Raw genomic sequence first — 16,957 nt, 5'->3', positions numbered from 1 at the left:
TTTGCTGCCTTTTTAATTCAGCCCAGTTTATGCCTGCTTGTAGATTTAATGGTCACTATTGTGACAGCAGATGTCCTCTCATTTCAGCTGCTCTTTAACATCATGTGGCATCCTGGCTGAAGCCAAAATGCAGAACAAGCTGTCTAAAACTCAAGCTGTCAAAATAAATCTCCACAGAGACAGTGTCTGCTGGTCTGTGGGAAATGGAGTTGAGACTGAGCCGATGGCCAAAGCAAATGCCAAGAGATCACCCATTGTGTGCTGCCAGCTATGGCCAGGGAGTCAAACTCCATCTTGAAATGACATTTCTTCTTGTAAGAAATCAGGTCTGGGCCGATGCTTTTCAATTAGTCCCTCTGCCACAGCCTTCAGAGTTAGAAATCACTGCTGGGCAGGACATAAGCATTGAAGGCTGCACTTGGGTGTTTCAGACAGTGCATGTATCAAAGTGTTTAAAAAATGACTTGACATAATACGGTTTAGTGAGCATGGTAATATCCAGTCCAAGCTCGTTAAAAGGGAGTGCAGTAGCAGATGTTTGCTTTGGTTCTCACAGCACATCTTGAAAATTGACTTTAATCAAGAAATAAATGGTTTACTCCTTACCATGCTGAAACTAGGTGCCTAACAGCCCTTCCATGGCAACAAAACAGAAAATCCCGTGAGGTATTTATCTTTACATGTCTGATACCACTGAAAATCTGACTTTGAAGTCACATCAGCTTCCTTAATGGTTTGAAATTTAACTCATAATTTAGCAATTACAGGGTTTCTCCCCTGACCAATGCCAGACAAGACAGAGCTTGTACCTATTGCTTGTTGTGTATGAACCACCAGTCCAGTAGAGAAGGGCTTGTCTTGGACAGCAGCAGCTGAGATGATAAACTGGGATGCGTCCTCTATGAGACAGTGAGAGTGGGCACAGGAATGAGAGAAATCACGCTTATTCTGTTTGGGATCACTATTTATTCAAAGTAGAAAAAGTATCCAGTAGAGTCTGTAAAATTGAACACACAGACAGTGAATGTCCTGGGGTGATCCCTCGATGGAGCACCAGCAAAGAGTGCCAGTGCTGGCCCAGCTGGTGCCTTCTCCACGTCCAGCCAGACCGAGGCTCGCAGCAGCTGCGAGCTGCTCCTCACTGGGGCTGGGCGCAGCAAATGGCCCAGCTCATGTCTCCAGTCAGCTGAAAGGTGAATATTTCTGGTTCCCAGGCAGCTCCTGCAGACCTGACTTACAGGAAAGTCCTTGGGCAGTAGGTGCACTCAGCTCACCACGGGAAAACTTCAGGACAGCCTTGGTTCTTCAGGAGCTAACCCATCCAGGGTAGGCTGAGTTCTGCACAGCCCAGTGCTCCTGCTGCATTTGTGGGCAGGACCCAGGCTTACGTACAGCAATCCTTGCAACTCAGCACAAAAACTGCTACTGGAAAGACAGATTTTTCCTGACTCTAATAATCAGGCTGGGACAAATGAACTTTATAAGTAAGGAACAGATCTATTACATACCAGGTTTCATCAGTTAATTTGTTGCATTAAAATATATAATTTTACAAAACTTTCTTTGTAAACCTAAAAATCTACACAGTCCAATGATACAAGTAATGTAATCAGTTAGCCAAGACTCCATTATTTTCATGTGGGAAAAGCCAATTCTTTATTCTCACAACTCATTTTATAAAGTTTTATAGACCTCATGTGAAACTTTAATTGGTTAATAGCTTTTTTGCCAGTTACTCTATTGCTTAGTAAAAGGTGTTCTACTCATCTATCAAATCTCTGTATTCTTGGAGTGTTTACATATTTTCTTTACTGATTCCCATGGGACAAATCCTTTGTTATTGCAGGTACATTTGTTTTTCAACCCAGGAATAGGTTGTTATGCTAACGAGTTCTCATAACAAGATTGTTTTCACGTGGGAACTTGCAAATTACTTAGAAGTGACAGGCTAACTTTGGCAATTTAGCAGAGCAAGCCTGATTTTATGAGGCCTTTCTTTTATAATTCTTTTACCTGTCACAACATAGAAGTATCATGAATTATTTTATACAGGGATTGACAACTTCTCCCAATACAAGAGAAGTTCCTTATCATTAATGCAAGGAATACAGAGAGTCCTGTCAGAAACTCTTGTGAGGTACTCCTGTTGCTGGTATCTATGTTGAGATGAAATTACTTGCTTTTTCCATCAGGCCAAATAATCTGACATAAGTGAAACCCTTCTGTCCAAGGAGGACTTGCAAAATCCATACAGGGCTCCATTCCAGCCAGTGAGTTTTGTTAATCCACAGTGTACAGACACAGAACATGAGTGGAAGTCCTTCCCATAAATTTACAAATACATTTCATGACAATTCAGCAAGCTTTATCTGTTAGCATTTCAGCTTGGCGGGATCTTTCCAATTCAACATTTGGCAGAACATATATAATGTTCTTCATGAAAAATATTTATTACAAAGGAAAAATGTTATATACAGTATTACTACCTGAGGGACTTGAGTGGAAAATTAGACATCTAGAAATTATTTTGTGATAAGCACTCAGATTCAAATTCCAGTGAAGCTGCAGAACGTAAATGACTGATCAGTTCACCCTGACTATGAAAGTACATTTAGATTAATATTAAACAAAAGGGGTTTTTTCAGGGTCCTTGAACTTGTGAAATGTTTGAAACCCAAAAGACTGCACTGAGCCTCTGCCACCACTGAGACCATAGGCAGGAACGGCTGATGTGTGCATGGCCAGTGGTCTGACACCACGTCCCTTTCTCCTGCTCTGCACAGACCAACTTCTTTCCATGACCAAGTCACAAGTGCCTGGCTGATCACGTGGGCCTTCCCCATCACTCAGGCCAGGAGCACAGGCAGCAGTGGCAGGGCTGGTTTGGGAGGTTTTTGCAGAACTGTCTAATGTAGCTTTTCCAGTATGATTACAAAGCATTACACCACCACACACAATGTACAAAGTAGGCTATTGTATGATTTTTATCTAGCACAGCTGGTATAAAACATACTCTTCTAATTACAATACAGGTACAAAACGCCAGCTAGGACCGATACTGGAAGACCTTTGCTGTTGTTCCATATCTTTAGAACAGAGTTTAGGGCCAAAATGCAATCAGGAAATGCTCTCTATTATGCATTCTTAGTGGATGGGATTTGTCTCTTCATTTCTATCTCCTTTGCACTTTTCTCTTGAATTCAGAGCATTGAGTTGTGATTATGTTGGACATATTAGAAATGGTTGCCGTACATGTATATTTAGTGATTTATTAAGCATCAAGCTGCATGTTTAATGCAAACATGGGGGATGTAAAATGTGAGACTCTCAATCTTCACCTTCATAAGTATTTTTATTAAACTTACTCACTCCCCTGGCTTGTCAACCAAAAGAACATCAAAAGATCCGAAAATAAAATACATAGCATATTGTAGAGCAGGTCCTAAACAACACCAAGCAGAGCACACTCAGAAATGTTGCTTAATATCCCCACACATGTGCACACTTCATTTGACAGGGGGAAAAAAAAAAAAAAAAAAAAAAAAAAAAAAAAAAAAAAAAAAAAAGTGGTCCAGGAGAACGAGGCCATTATCACAGAAACTTTTGACTGGGTACAAAGCAGCCAACCCCAAGTGGTCTGAGCAACGTGTTTCTGTAAAGCTTGGGCACCATCTACCCTCTTGCATCCTGTTCCAGAACATGTCAGAGACAGAGGCATGGCCAGGGTGCCTGCAGTGCTGGAGCAGTCCCAGGTACAGCCACCCGCTTGCCCCGGTACTATCAGCAGAAGTATTCATTGGGCTGTCCCTCTATCTTTGGTATGGCTTCCGAGTCCACGCTGGAGCGGGCAGACAGCAGCCTGTTGGACTCGTCAGGAGTGTGCCTAGTCAGGTATTCTCCTTCCACGCCTTTCACCTTGGCCCCGGGAGACAGGCTCTCAAAGGTGACGTACGATTCCTGAATGTCCTTGGGTTTTCGCACAAAGCATTTCTTGCAGCGCCGTTTCAGCGCTCCGCAGCACACCACCAGTGTCAGAGGAACAGCGATGACACAGGCCACGCTGATGACAACCACGTTGATGAGCTTCTGCGTCCCTCCTGCGCTGACAACTTCATCTGTGGAAAATATGATGCACTGCTCCTTCCTGGGGATCAGCCCTTTCACGCAGACGCACACGATGTATTTGGTCTTTGGCAGCAGCCCATAGAGAGTGACCTTGGTCTTCCCTGGCTCCACGTTGATCCGCCTCATGTCCCTCTCCCCAAAGACAGCATAAAGGACACTGAACACCGTGGTGTTCTTTGCCATAGGCGCCTTCCAGGCCAGGGTGATGCTCTGGTCGGTGTCCCCTATGACCCTGACAGACCTCACCATCCTCTCTGGCTCCTGCTGGCCCGTGGTGGGGCTCACCAGCAGGTCCTGGGGGTTGCTGTCCTGCGCCCCGTCCGGGAGGAGGAGGCTGTCTCCGGTGCCCGCCCCAGCCCCCAGGGTGGGCACGGTGGAGGTGGTGATAACGTACCTTGCCACCAGTTTGTCATTGTAGGCAGCTGCCTCCATGCCGCTCGCCTTCCCATTCCACGTGCCTTTGGCACTAGAGTTAGGGTCATCCGTGCTTTCTGAGTCTGTGATGATGAGCGAGATGAACGCCTCTGTTGCCCCCAGGAAATTCTTTGCTTTACAGATGTACTCTCCAGAGTCAAGGTAAGAGACTGCAGGTAGGCCCAGGATAGACCAGCTCATCCCATCACTGGAAATCTCTTGGTGAACTGCAAGGCAGGAAGAATGTTAAATAAACAGGCAATAGTAAATGGAATGAATTCCATGTTTGTAAAATATTGACTCTGTCACCAAATATCTGGTTGATAAAGTATATGATAGAGAATCATCATTTTTGCTAGCCACTAAGAACATTACAAAATCAAAGTAAATCTAAGAAAATAACTATAATTAAATTATGTCAAGATTTAAACTGCTTCAGAATGAATACATGTGAAAAAATTGATGCTATTTCCTCCACATTAATGAACAGCTGGAAAACCTAACAGGAAAGGTTCTTCCACTAAAAAGAAAAGCTTGAAAATTCTTCTGTAGGTACAATACTTCAAAGAGTGTAAGGAGGAGGCAGCAACCTGATCTGTTTGAGCATTAGATGCAGACCATGGAGGCAAAGAAGATACAAACAGTGGAGATTTTATTGTAGTAAACACACACGGACTAGCCTAGAGTATATGGAAAAGTAGTTGGAAGATAAGATCTCCTTCTATTGCTTAATGGTTGCAGGTGTTTGTCCTTACACTGGCGTAATCAATAGAAATTATATGTACATAGCTGAGTGTTGATTTGCTTTGTGATTTACTTGCAGGTTAAAACTAGATTTTTTTGCCTTCTATTGGTGCAGAGGAAAAAAAAAAATAGCTGGGATCTTGTGTAAGGGTAAAGCACCCTCTTCATTATTGAGCAGCCTCCTTAGGATGGGCACTTGCTGTCTCAGCCCTTTCCTGCTGAAAGGTAAACCAGGGAGGTGTCTAGAAGGCAAAGGTAAGGGGATGCAAACTTCTCCCAAGCCCTCTTGGGGTCAGGATCCAGCCTTGGCAAACAAGGCCCCTTCCAATGACAGCGAAATACAAGGTAACAGAAGTTACTTTTTCAGTTTAATTACTTACTGAATGAGTATATTAAAAACCACAAAGCTATGGGTTTACCTATGGCAATTACCTATACATACAGACTGTGGACTCTTTCTCTCCCTTTCTGCTCAGAACACCAGCATTTCAAATAGTCACATTATCGCATTGGCACAGAGGCTGCCATTGCTGAGAAATAACCTATCTTTCCAGCCAACTTTTTATTGAAAGGTGCTAGCATCTGATTTAATGGGGCACAAAATACATCATTCTCAGTTGTAGCTCAAAGTAAACTCAACATGGGCTTTCAGGAAATCATCCCCTGTTTTATTTTTTGTGGTGTCTCTCTTTCAAGCATAGGAGGGATGCAGTGTGATGGGTACACACTGTCATGAGGAGCAGCTCTGCCACATCCTGCACATCGTGCACAACAGAGCAATGACTTGTGCAGCTCCCAGAAAATGATATTTACTACAAATGGTTCTACTGCTGTGAAAGAAAATGGCTCTCTTCCCTGTTCTGTGCACCGAGGAGCCCGGTAACCCTTTGAAGATCAGACCCAATACACAGCAATTTATCTGCTGGGTTTAGATCTTTTATGAAAGTCAGGGCAGGACTAGGATACAGGAGTATTCAGAGCAGACTGGAGGCAAGAAGGTTCAGGTCCTGACTGAAAACTTCTAGGACTAAAAGCTACGGACAACTGTTGTCAGCAGAGCAAAGGTTTCTTCCCTTATTTCCCCACAAATTACAGGACTAGTGTTGCAATTACAGCTCCAAACTTTCTTGTGAATGGAAATGAAATCATGATCAATTACAAAACCATTGTCTGTCTGAAGGCTTCCCCCAGGAGAGGGTGAGCACAGAAGAGATGCTTAGACCAGGTGGTCAGGGTTTCTTCCACAAACCTTTTTCCCCAGGAGAGCTTGTCAGTCTATCAGAGGGAATGATTCTTTGGGGATATTCCCACTGAAGTGTTGTATCCTTCAGCCATTTAGTGGCTTTTTTTGTCTTTTAATATATCAGTAATGCTATATGTTTGCAACCTTTTCTTCCTTCTGCAGCTGATCTGAATCCCAGTTGAATTTACATCAGAGATCTCTCTGCCAGAGAAGTTTGCTAATGGATTAGCAAAAGAATAGATGAACAGAATATAGAATAATAGCATAATTCAGTGGGAAACCTTTTCAATGACTGAGCAACTAACTAACTGAAAACAGCTTATTGCTACAGTGAAATATTTCATTTTGTTAGCTCCAACAGATTTGCAGACAATCCCGCGACTCGTCACCACCACAATTGCTATGAAACAAAGCAGAACCAACTTCCTACGCATGATAACGCACATTTTTCTGATGATATTTAGATCAACGTGTAATTTTATAGTCTATAGAAAAGCACAATGCAAGAGTGGATTGCACTTAGTCCAGGCCTGCCTCACTCATTCCATGGGTGCAGAAAAGCTTAAAGCAAACCCACCTGTGCCGTTCAGCTGAGCCCCATCGGCTCTCCTCCAGCTGAGCTCAGGGATGGGCACGCCCGTGGTGCCACAGCGCAGCAGCACCGTGCTGCCCAGGATGGTCTTCACCTTGGCTACAGATGTGTGCACCACGGGGCTCTGACACTTCCTCAGCTCCACCTGGCTGAAGAAGACTCCTGCAAGGCTCCGGGGGCTGAAGCATTTCAGCCTGGGCTCAATGAAGGCTATGTTAGGAGACTGGAAATTTAGGAAATGGACCATTTCATACAGACTGCAGTCACACACCCAAGGATTGTCTTGCAAGCCTGTCAAAAAGAAATCGGGGCACTAAGTCACTCCAACAGCACCTTTTGTTTCTATTTTTCATCAGGAGAAAGTGTGATAGGCTCCCAATCTGCTCTGCAAGAACTGCCTGTGCAGGAGTATGTGGGGTTGGGGGATGTGTCCCCCCACTGCTGTTGGTTGAGCCTGATGGATCCCACAGTTGCCAGAATGGAATAAATGTGGCTTGCTGAAGCATCTCCAAATCTGGATCGGAAATCTTGTTTTTTAAGTTCACAGCAGGATTATTCATACCATGGAAACACTGTGGTTCGTGCACATAAAGAAGCGAAACAATAATTTTTTATAATCGCATTTTGTTCCAGGATGAAAAAACAAGTATTCATGGGAGAAGGGCTGTGGATTCTTTTGGCATGAGGAGACTATGAAGTCTCAGACAGGCCAGAAAATTCCTCTCACTGGACATTCTTAAAATATTAGCTAGATTGTCATGCTACTTTTCACACCTACTAAAGCTGTTGCCGATCCTATTTGCCTGTCATAGTTCTCTTCCAGCCCTAAATTATTTTCATTATTTTGGTAATCAGTTGCTTTTCCTGAAATGTACTGGATAAGATGAAAGAATTATTTTAAGGATTAAATTGAAGAGTATGGCTGTTATGGTATATAAAAAACATAGACCATAACTATATTAAGGCTATACACACAGAAATATATTGAAAAACACACTTCTGCTTCAGGCTCTTGGAATGTTTCTCTTCTTTATTCTGTTCTCCCAGTTTGCACCTATTGAATTCCAATTCTGAAAAAATATTTATATATTATTAAAAATAGACCTGTGAAGATAGTACTGAAAAAGCAAATTTGGAACTAGAGCAATGCATATGCATGAACAGAAGTTGCTGTATTCTGATTAAATCTGTGTCATCCTACTTACAAATGCTCACATCCAGGTGTGCTGTGGATAGGCTGTGGTCTCTTTTGATGTTAGCTAGCAGAACTGACACTAGGGATATGAATGGCTGCTAACCCCAGGCACACATTTGAAGCCTAAGCCAGGAGCTTGGCTCCCAGCTCTCCTGCCTTCCACAGGAGTGAGCTCTGCTCCCTCCAAGGGGGCTGCACCTCCTCTTTTCCATGCACAGCCCAAGGACATGCCTGGGGGCTGGCACCTGCCTGAAAGGGAAGAGTACTCCCTCAAACTGTTTTAAAAGATGCTGCTGAAAAGATTCTCTGAGTGCATTCCGTATCTTCTTCTCTCGGCTTAGAAGAGAATCTGGAAGTGATGGGTTTTGGCAGGAGGTCAGTTCTTGTAAATTAATATGTTAAAGTGAAGGGAACTAAGTAAATAATGGACATTCAGCCTGGCTTTGTTGTTTTATGGCATTTTTGCTAGCAGTTTCTAGTTCATGCACTAGATAACAACTGATCCCAGGTTCCCTGGCAGTGCCCCAGCTCCAGCTGAAGCAGCAGCACCCACAAGTGAAGTCTTTGCTGCCCTGCAGCACAGTTCCTTGGGCTCACCTGGGCAGTCCTCATGTGGAAAAGCTTGCACCCTTGGCACAGAATATAAGCCAGAGACTTAGCTCAGGAATTACTTTCACCTTGAGGGAGTGATGCACTGCAGACAAGGAATGGACTGGGCTGACTCTTTTTATTATTCATGAGAAACAGTCGTGAGCAGAGTGAAACAGAAACATGGAGCTGTGCTTTCCCAGCCTGCTCCTGTGAGGGACGTGCATTTTATCTACCTGGTTCCTGTGGGTGTCCACAGGGTAGGACCTAGAAGCTAGAGTGTCTGTCCATTACTGCATTAATTTTAGCATTAAACTCATATGGCTACATGAATTTTTTAGGATCCTGGCACAAGCAACCTGTGCACAGCTGGATACTGCTTAGTTTGGCCAGGTGCATCAAGGCATGATCTGTTCTTCTTTATAAAACACTCTCCTAATCTTTATTGAATGGAATAACATTTTTACACGTAACTTGACTCTAAAAATAAAAAGGGGAAAGTGTGATCTAGGCAGTCTTACTGCAAATGAAATGGGCAGCCCCAAACTGCCAGTTTTGCCTTAAAGAACTTGTTACTGCATCTGGCTGAACAGGATAATGAAACACCTGCTCCGCTCCTGATGCAAGTAAAACCTTCAGCAACATCTGCAGAGGACACTAAAATCTTTGTAAGTGATATTTTGTATCTTTTCAAAGTCTTGTATCTCCACTGCAATCCTGTTTTAAAAACTCCACCTCCCTAAATTTATCAAGGGAACAAAGAGCAGCAGGTACTTGCCAGAGTGAGAGGAATCGTGCAGCACCTCTGCTGAGGTTATCAGCAGGTGCCTGAGCTCACAGCCTGCCTGCAGAGGCTGTGCATGCAGCTGCCCACACTTCGGTGACCAAACACAGTCGCTGGGGCTCGGTCAGCAGATGGCAACAACTCTGAGCCATCATCAACCTGCCGTGGATTTGAACAGTGAGCAGAGGCTGAAAGACCGTGTGATGATCCCATGAGCTAGGAAATGTGCTCAAAACTTCACCTGGGCATCCTGCTGTGAGATACCCTGACACAAACATGGACAATTGCCTCGAAGCCATACCTCTGAGGAGCCTAGAGCTGCCACCAAAAAGGGTATTCTTGGAGCTTCAAAGCTGCCCTTCAAGGCAGCACTGTCTTGGTGTGTTTGGGTAGGGTTCAGTTCTGTGTGAACAGATAAACAAGGCTCTGGGAAGAGACAAATTGGCAGTTCTGACCCAGCTTTTATGCTCAGTCGTGGCATAATTCCTCTTTAATTTAGGCATAGTGAATTATGCATCCTTTTCTTTAGTTCTGCTTAGAATGTGTCAATTTCAAACAGAGTGCTATTAGAAAAGAGCACACAAAAGATGAAGAGCTGTAAACATATTTGTATTTCTATCTAAAATTGCAGCAGCAATAACTAAAAAAGCCTGAACTAAAAGTGACCAATTTTGTGCTACAAAGATCCAAGCAAGCAATCAAATTTATGGCATAATAAGATGGATGTGATGAGCCTGAGGTGAGTTTGTTAATATGCAAACAAATCTACGCACATTATTTGGGGTATTAAATTGTATACCTCTAACAGCAGTGTACTTGCTGTGGTAAGCACAGTGGGTGAAAATGCTGCAAGATGAGGAAGTCTTGACATTTGTGCCCCCTGCAAAATGGCAGGCACTTCTCTTACCTAGGATGATCTTGGAGTTATCGTTGGGGAAGTAGGGAACAGCCTGGAGGTTGGCCCAGGTGGCAATGAGAGCCTGAGGAAGAGTCATCAGCTTATTGCTGGACAGATCCAGGTATGTGATATTCTTCACATAACGAGCAGCATCTGGAGAGATGGAGGTGAGTTCGTTGTTGTGTAGATCCAGAAGCCTCAGCTGTGGCATGCCGGCCAGGCTTTCCCAGGGGAATGATATTAAGCTGTTCCCATCCAGCCTCAGCTCCTGCAGCCGACGAAGACCCTTGAAGGTCATCCCACTGAGGCTGGCCAGGGAGTTGTAGGGCATCCAGAGGTACTCCAGGTTGTGGAGCAGGTGGAAAGCCTCTCCTGGCACCCTGCGGATGGCTGTCTTTTCTATCCGAAGCTTGGTTGTATCGACAGGGATGTTCACAGGAGGAAGAGTCATCTCTGGGTCATTGCACAGCACTGTCCTGGTGGGGAAAGACAAGGACAAGCAAAGATGTGACTTCGTTTTGAAAAGATTTGAAACCTTATTTTAATGCAAGATTTTGATCTGCCTTCCTTTTTTCACAAGATTTCTTCTTGTCATTTCTTTCTTGCCGCTGATCGCTGCATCATCACTGTAAGTACATCAACTTGCAGTAATTCCTGTGTGCCTTCTGACTGCAGAGATCACGGTGTTGTGCCTCTCCTGGAGTGGTGTGAGTCCGAATCGGGCCCATTTATTGTTCCTGTTGGAACTATTTGCTATCAGTTTTTTTAGAGTACTTATGATAGACAGCAGTGACAATATTCTTGCACAACAGAGGATTCTAGTGCAAGTTAAAACAAAAGGATCCATAAATTGAACCATAAAATCCCTACAAAAAGAAGCCTTATTGACATGTGGGAGGACAAGAAGTTATATAGATTAAATATGACACAGGAGCTCTGTTTTGAGAAATGAGGATAAGAAAGCCAGCTAACAGCTCCTGGGAAATACTCTGGAGTAAGCTCTGCTTTACTATAGAAGGTGTGTAAAGATGGCAGCAGCCACTGCACTGCAGGCATGTATAGTCATGAGAGTGAAAGCACAGAAAATTAACTCTTTGGAAAATGCTATACTGAAAACAAGGCAGATTTATGTGTTTTAAACGTTCCTCCCCATTTCTAATCTCTAGAGGTCAAAAGCGTGAAAAGGCTGTGCTGCATTTTTGCAGCCTTCATACAAAAAATTGTGATCTGGGATTGTAGAGAGCGGTGAGAAATGAAGGGAGACAAAACAGGTCCCTCAGACTGAATTTTAATTTGCCTATCAGCAAGTAGGGGAAGGCAAGTTCTTCACAAAATACCAAGCCACCTGCCAAAGGTAACGGGTTAGATGGGCGTGTTCCACTCCACTTGCTGAACAACACACCACAAGAAGTGTAATGTGATCAGTCAAGTAACATTTTCCTATCACATTGCCTCTATAAACAGAATATTACAAAGCTGTCAAAACCAGACTGGTTTTGGCTGAAAGCAATTATTCCTCTACTATCAACAAAAACATATAACATTGCTGAACTGCTCAGGCAGTTTTATTAGATTTATGAGATTTAAATACTGTTTGAGCCTACAGTTAAATTGTTAATTTATACTCAAAGCACAGCATTACTCTTACCCTACACTTCTATTGTGCCATTAAATCCCGCCCACTCTCTGCTGAAAGTTGAGGTTTTGAGGAAGATAAAAATCTATCATGTAAGAAAAATCCAGAAATCCACTTTCAACAAAACATTTTTCTTTGTGTTGTCATATCACAAAATATTTACTAACAGAAAGATCATAGCAGTAAAGCAGAATGCTTCTCATAGTGTCCCTAAATTGTCAGTGAGCACTAAACATTTAATCTATGGGATAATCTTCTAGTGAGAAATATGAATCATAATGCAGAAAAAAGGTGGCATTATGCCCCTTAAGGGACTAATGGATATTTGCTTTATTATGTATCTTACTAAAATGCACAACAGCTTTTTCCAGTCCCTGAGAGGAAATTCCCCTGGGAACTGTGACATTTATGGAGCAATAATAGGCTCTCATGCTGTTGCACTCCCTTTTAACAGTTGCAGGCTACTTGTGTCTCTACCATACTTCTTACTGGGAAAGTTTCTAGTATTAAATCCATAGCACCATAAAAGAGACAAGAAAGCAGAGCTATTTCATGGGGTTCCAAAATACCTCATTTCAGTAATGAAAAAATATTTCAGTCTAGAGAAAGTTTATTACAAAGGATTTTGCAAATCCTTTATCTCTGTCACAAAACCTCCTCTGCTGCGAACCACACCTTATGAAAATATGGCCTTTATTTTCTTTAAGTCAGATACTTTGTGCTTACCCTTCAGAAGGACTCTAACAGTCCTCCAGAGAAATGTATGTACGATGGCTTTGCGTTCAAAGATGGATGTCCTTCTGGTCTTTTCTTTTTTAACAGGAACTTTCCAGTCTGAGAATTAACTTTTGCTGTTGTTACTGTCTGGTTTTTTTATTGCGATGCCTAAAATCGCCAGCTGAAGGATTTTTTAAGTAAATTATTGGGTTTTATATCACAACATGAATCAAATCTAGTCACACTTTAGCAACAAACCAGCAGAGCAGAATAAAACCTTTTAGAACCAGAATTTTCAGCATAAGGGTAAAAAAAAAAAAAAAAAAAAAAAAAAAATTGTTTAAATTTTATTCCCTTTTTGCCATTACACCAGCAATAATTATGTCACTTCTGTTCTTACAGAGGAGATGCCCAAACGCTTTCTCTGAAATCAGCTTACTGTGTTTTCAGAAGCTAATCCTCTGCAAATATAGCTAGAGCACAAGAGCAAGCGGAAAAATAATGGCCACAAAGTCCAGACACAATACTTTTTCTCCTGCGAGCATCCTTCCAGCGGCGCAGAGACACCCCCCGACCCCCGTGCGAGAGCGGCGGCCCCGCGCAGCGCCCGGCGTACCTGGCCTTGCTCCCCTCGCTGGGGCTGAGGAAGGCGCAGCTGCACTGCGAGGGGCAGGAGGCGGCGGCCCGGGGCAGCCCCGCCAGCGCCCAGCAGCACAGCAGAGTCACGGCGAGCCGCATGGCACCCGGGCATGGAGCGCGCCTGGCACCCGGGCAGCGCGGAGGGCTTCGCCTATTGTTCTAGCCGCCGGCCGCTCACATCTTGTTAACTGCCTTTTGTTTTCAGCCGCGCCGGGATCTTCCAGCCCTCGCTGAGTCCATCAGATAAAAAAGGATAGGCAGGGATTAAGGATGGGGACTTGAGTTATTTTCATGAAGGTGCTTACTGCTTCCCGGAACCGTACTAACGGCGTTTCCTTCCTTCAGCAGCCCCTTCAAAACACCTTCCTCTGGCAGCCTGGGGCTCTCATGCGAGAAAAGTACAAATATATTTTTGGGGGACCGACATCACACGCAAGATAACTGTTATCTGGCCAGGAATTAGGAATAATTAACTTCCTCACAGAGGTATTGGGAAGATTTAGAAGTTATTTCTGCTAATGGAATGTAAGCTTTCTATCTAAGAACACTAATATATATATATATATATAGTGATACTATTAAAAGGCTTTATTTCCTTTTAAAGACTCCTAGCAATTATTGAACTGTTGGCAACAAGCCTGATACTGATAAACAATTAATAGCCCAGTAAAAATGTACATGTTTCAGTTTCTACCAGGGTAGCACACACCTGCAGGGTTGACCCCTGTGCTCTGACTCACTGACACAGCTAAGCTCAGATAAGAGACCCTTTTGGGGAGTGCCACCTGATGCAGGGCTGTGTGGCAGGAATTCAGGAATGCTGAGAAAAGCTCAGCTCTGTCTGAAGGTCAGCCAAAGACTCCCCTCACTTTTCCAGCATTCCTCCCTGTAGTGAATCTGTTGATACTGCTTTTCCTTTTGAAATACATAACGAGAAGTTACTACTCAGAAGTGCAGCAGTCACGCCTATCTATGTACAGACTAACCTGAAGGTTAATGACTATGCTTACATCAATGTTGTTCCTAACAAAGATTGCTCGCCAGGATTTCTGGAGTGGAGCTCTTCTCCTGTGTTCTTCACAATGAAATTATGCTGGTAATTTTGCAATAATTCTGGGTAGTGAACTTTGAAAGCTTTGAGGTAATGTAGATGTGGTTTGGGGCTAACTATTAAACAGGCATTTTATGGTGCCATAGTTTCACATAAGCTTGTTTCAGGAGTTACTCCGATCATTAATTAAGGCTTGCAGAAATCATTTATTGAAAGGATGGTCCAAAGGATTACTTTCCCCCTGCCATTTTCACATTCTGCATTTACTGTTGTTCAAAGAGAAATTCAAGTATCTCATTATTTATTTCTGAAGAGATGAGAACATAATGTGTTTCTGCTCACTAACTCTCCATAGTTGTTCCCTCACTGACTTCCATTAGGTCCCATTTCTAGATTTAACGATTTCTCAGTTCCCTTAATGATCTCCAAGCTAAGACCAAGCTTATTGGGTTTTTTTTTAGTGTACTCATTGGTCAACTTGCCTTGCTGCCCAGACTCTGCCTCAGCTCAATACTCACAACATTGACTGAAACATCTGCAGTTAAATTCTACTTGAAAAGGCAATGCAACATAATTAACCTCTTGAGTCTGTTTGTTTGTTTGTTTGTTTGGGTTTTTTTTTTTCAATGCATCTGATAAAGTAGTTGCCCTCCATTGGAGCTCTCGGATAATAAACTTGTAGAAAGCAGAACTGTATTGTAAGGTTTGCTTTCATGAACCTCAATTTTACCTCACTAATGAAACATTTAAGTTACCACTAAATGTCAGGAGCAGTAGAAGTAAACTTAATTTGTAAAAATCAACAGCAATCAATAAGGCATGCCTTAGCAGCAGCTAATGCTCTGCACTTTGTCAAGAAAGCTGCTATTTACTTAACATGACAGAGTCACTTCTGAACAAGAAAGAGAAAGACCTGGAGGTAGGCTGAGAGATTAATAAAACCAGATAAATAGGTAATATTAACACGTTTCACATCATGGAGTGTATTCAGAAGTGTGCATCTGGAAGGAGAAAAAGGAAGGGAAAAGGGCCAGTCAACTAATAACCCAGTTATGTTTTATCTGCACTTACGTGTTGGAGTTTCCCTTCCCTGTTGACTGCATGATATTATAATCCTTCATTGATACATCACCACGAAATGATGCAAATGATGGGTTAACCATCAAGGCACAGATACACCCATGTTAGGCTTGATCTGAATGGTTGAGAGAGTGGGTCTGCCCTCACCTCGCAGAAACTCCACAAGAGGTTCATCAGGAGGTGAGAAAACCAGCTCAGGTAGGCTTTGGGCATAAGGAACTGGAGGAGATAGAGGCGGAGGAGGAAGGCCTTGGTGCACAGAGAGTATATTCCCTGGTTCACAGGCTTCATAGATCACAGAATCACACAATGGTTTGATTTGGTTTGGAAGGGACCTTAAAACATCACCTAGTTCCAAAATTGCTGGGACAGCTTCCACTAAAACCGGTTGCTCAAAACTCCATCCAACCTGGCCTTGAACACTTCCAGGGATGGGGTATCCACACCTTCAGTGGTCATTCTGTCCCAGTGCTTCACTGCTTCATAAAGAATTTTTTCCTAATATATAATCTAAACCTGTCCTCTGCCAGTTAAAGTGATTTCCTTTTGTCACTACGTGCCCTTGTGCAAAAAGTCTCCCCAGCTTTCTTGTAGGTGCCCTTTAGGTACTGGAAGGCTGCTCCAAGGCCTCCCCAGAACCTTTGATTGTCCAGGCTGAAGAACACTGAGTCTCTCAGCTTGTCTTCACAGGAGAGATGCTCCAGCCTCTGATCATCTTCATGACCCTCCTCTGGATTTCTTCCAGCAGCTGGGTCCTTTTGTTGGGAGTCCCTGAACTGGATGTAGTACATGAGGTGAAGTCTCAGAATGGAGCAAGCAGAAAAGAACAGAGAGAATCAGTGAAACAAAGACAATGAAAAGAGATCTTTAAAACTCTAAGAGATGCCAGTACCTGCACTTCAAGGACTGCATGAGGCAGCACTGGTGAGTGGGCTGCAAGAAGATGCTGCTTCTGCTTACAGTCATGCTCATTCCCTAATACAGGGAGATAGAAGAAATAAATCTGGAAGCAAAATCTGATTGCTGTGTTCAACAGACTATGAATTCGCTTTGACACAAAATTCTGGTTAATCCTGAAGCACTGTTTGCAGTACAACAGCTTTCTAGATTTTCATAGTATTTTGAAGCCTTAAGTGTATGACCTCCTCCCAACTACTGAACAGTTTTTCACTCACTATACTATATAATGCAAAATGAACGCTCATTAGATAATTTCCTTGTAAGTGCAGGTGATATTTTTTTTGAGGCTTT

General features: G+C 43.1%; 1 protein-coding gene across 1 annotated transcript; it reads right to left on the bottom strand.

The window, feature by feature from the left end:
- Positions 1 to 3,577: 3,577 nt before the first annotated feature.
- LRIT1 (leucine rich repeat, Ig-like and transmembrane domains 1) lies at positions 3,578 to 13,674 on the bottom strand. Its single transcript, XM_058421571.1, has 4 exons — positions 13,553 to 13,674; positions 10,593 to 11,059; positions 7,104 to 7,409; positions 3,578 to 4,766 (listed from the first exon to the last, which is right to left on the bottom strand). Exons 1-4 carry the CDS (start codon positions 13,672 to 13,674, stop codon positions 3,781 to 3,783), a joined length of 1,881 nt encoding a protein of 626 aa, XP_058277554.1. The 3' UTR covers positions 3,578 to 3,780.
- Between the last annotated feature and the right edge of the window lie 3,283 nt (positions 13,675 to 16,957).

The sequence above is a fragment of the Hirundo rustica genome, chromosome 8 (genome assembly GCF_015227805.2).
Source record: "Hirundo rustica isolate bHirRus1 chromosome 8, bHirRus1.pri.v3, whole genome shotgun sequence".
Taxonomy (NCBI): domain Eukaryota; kingdom Metazoa; phylum Chordata; class Aves; order Passeriformes; family Hirundinidae; genus Hirundo; species Hirundo rustica.
This window is presented reverse-complemented; position numbering and strand designations above follow the sequence as displayed.

Coding starts and splice junctions, on each gene's coding strand:
- LRIT1 (XM_058421571.1), bottom strand. CDS start 13,674: ATGCGGCTCGCCGTGACTCTGCTGTGCTGCTGGGCGCTGGCGGGGCTG. Junction 11,060..13,552: donor AGCGAGGGGAGCAAGGCCAG/GTACGCCGGGCG, acceptor TTTCCCCACCAG/GACAGTGCTGTGCAATGACC. Junction 7,410..10,592: donor TAACTCCAAGATCATCCTAG/GTAAGAGAAGTG, acceptor TCTTTTTGACAG/GCTTGCAAGACAATCCTTGG.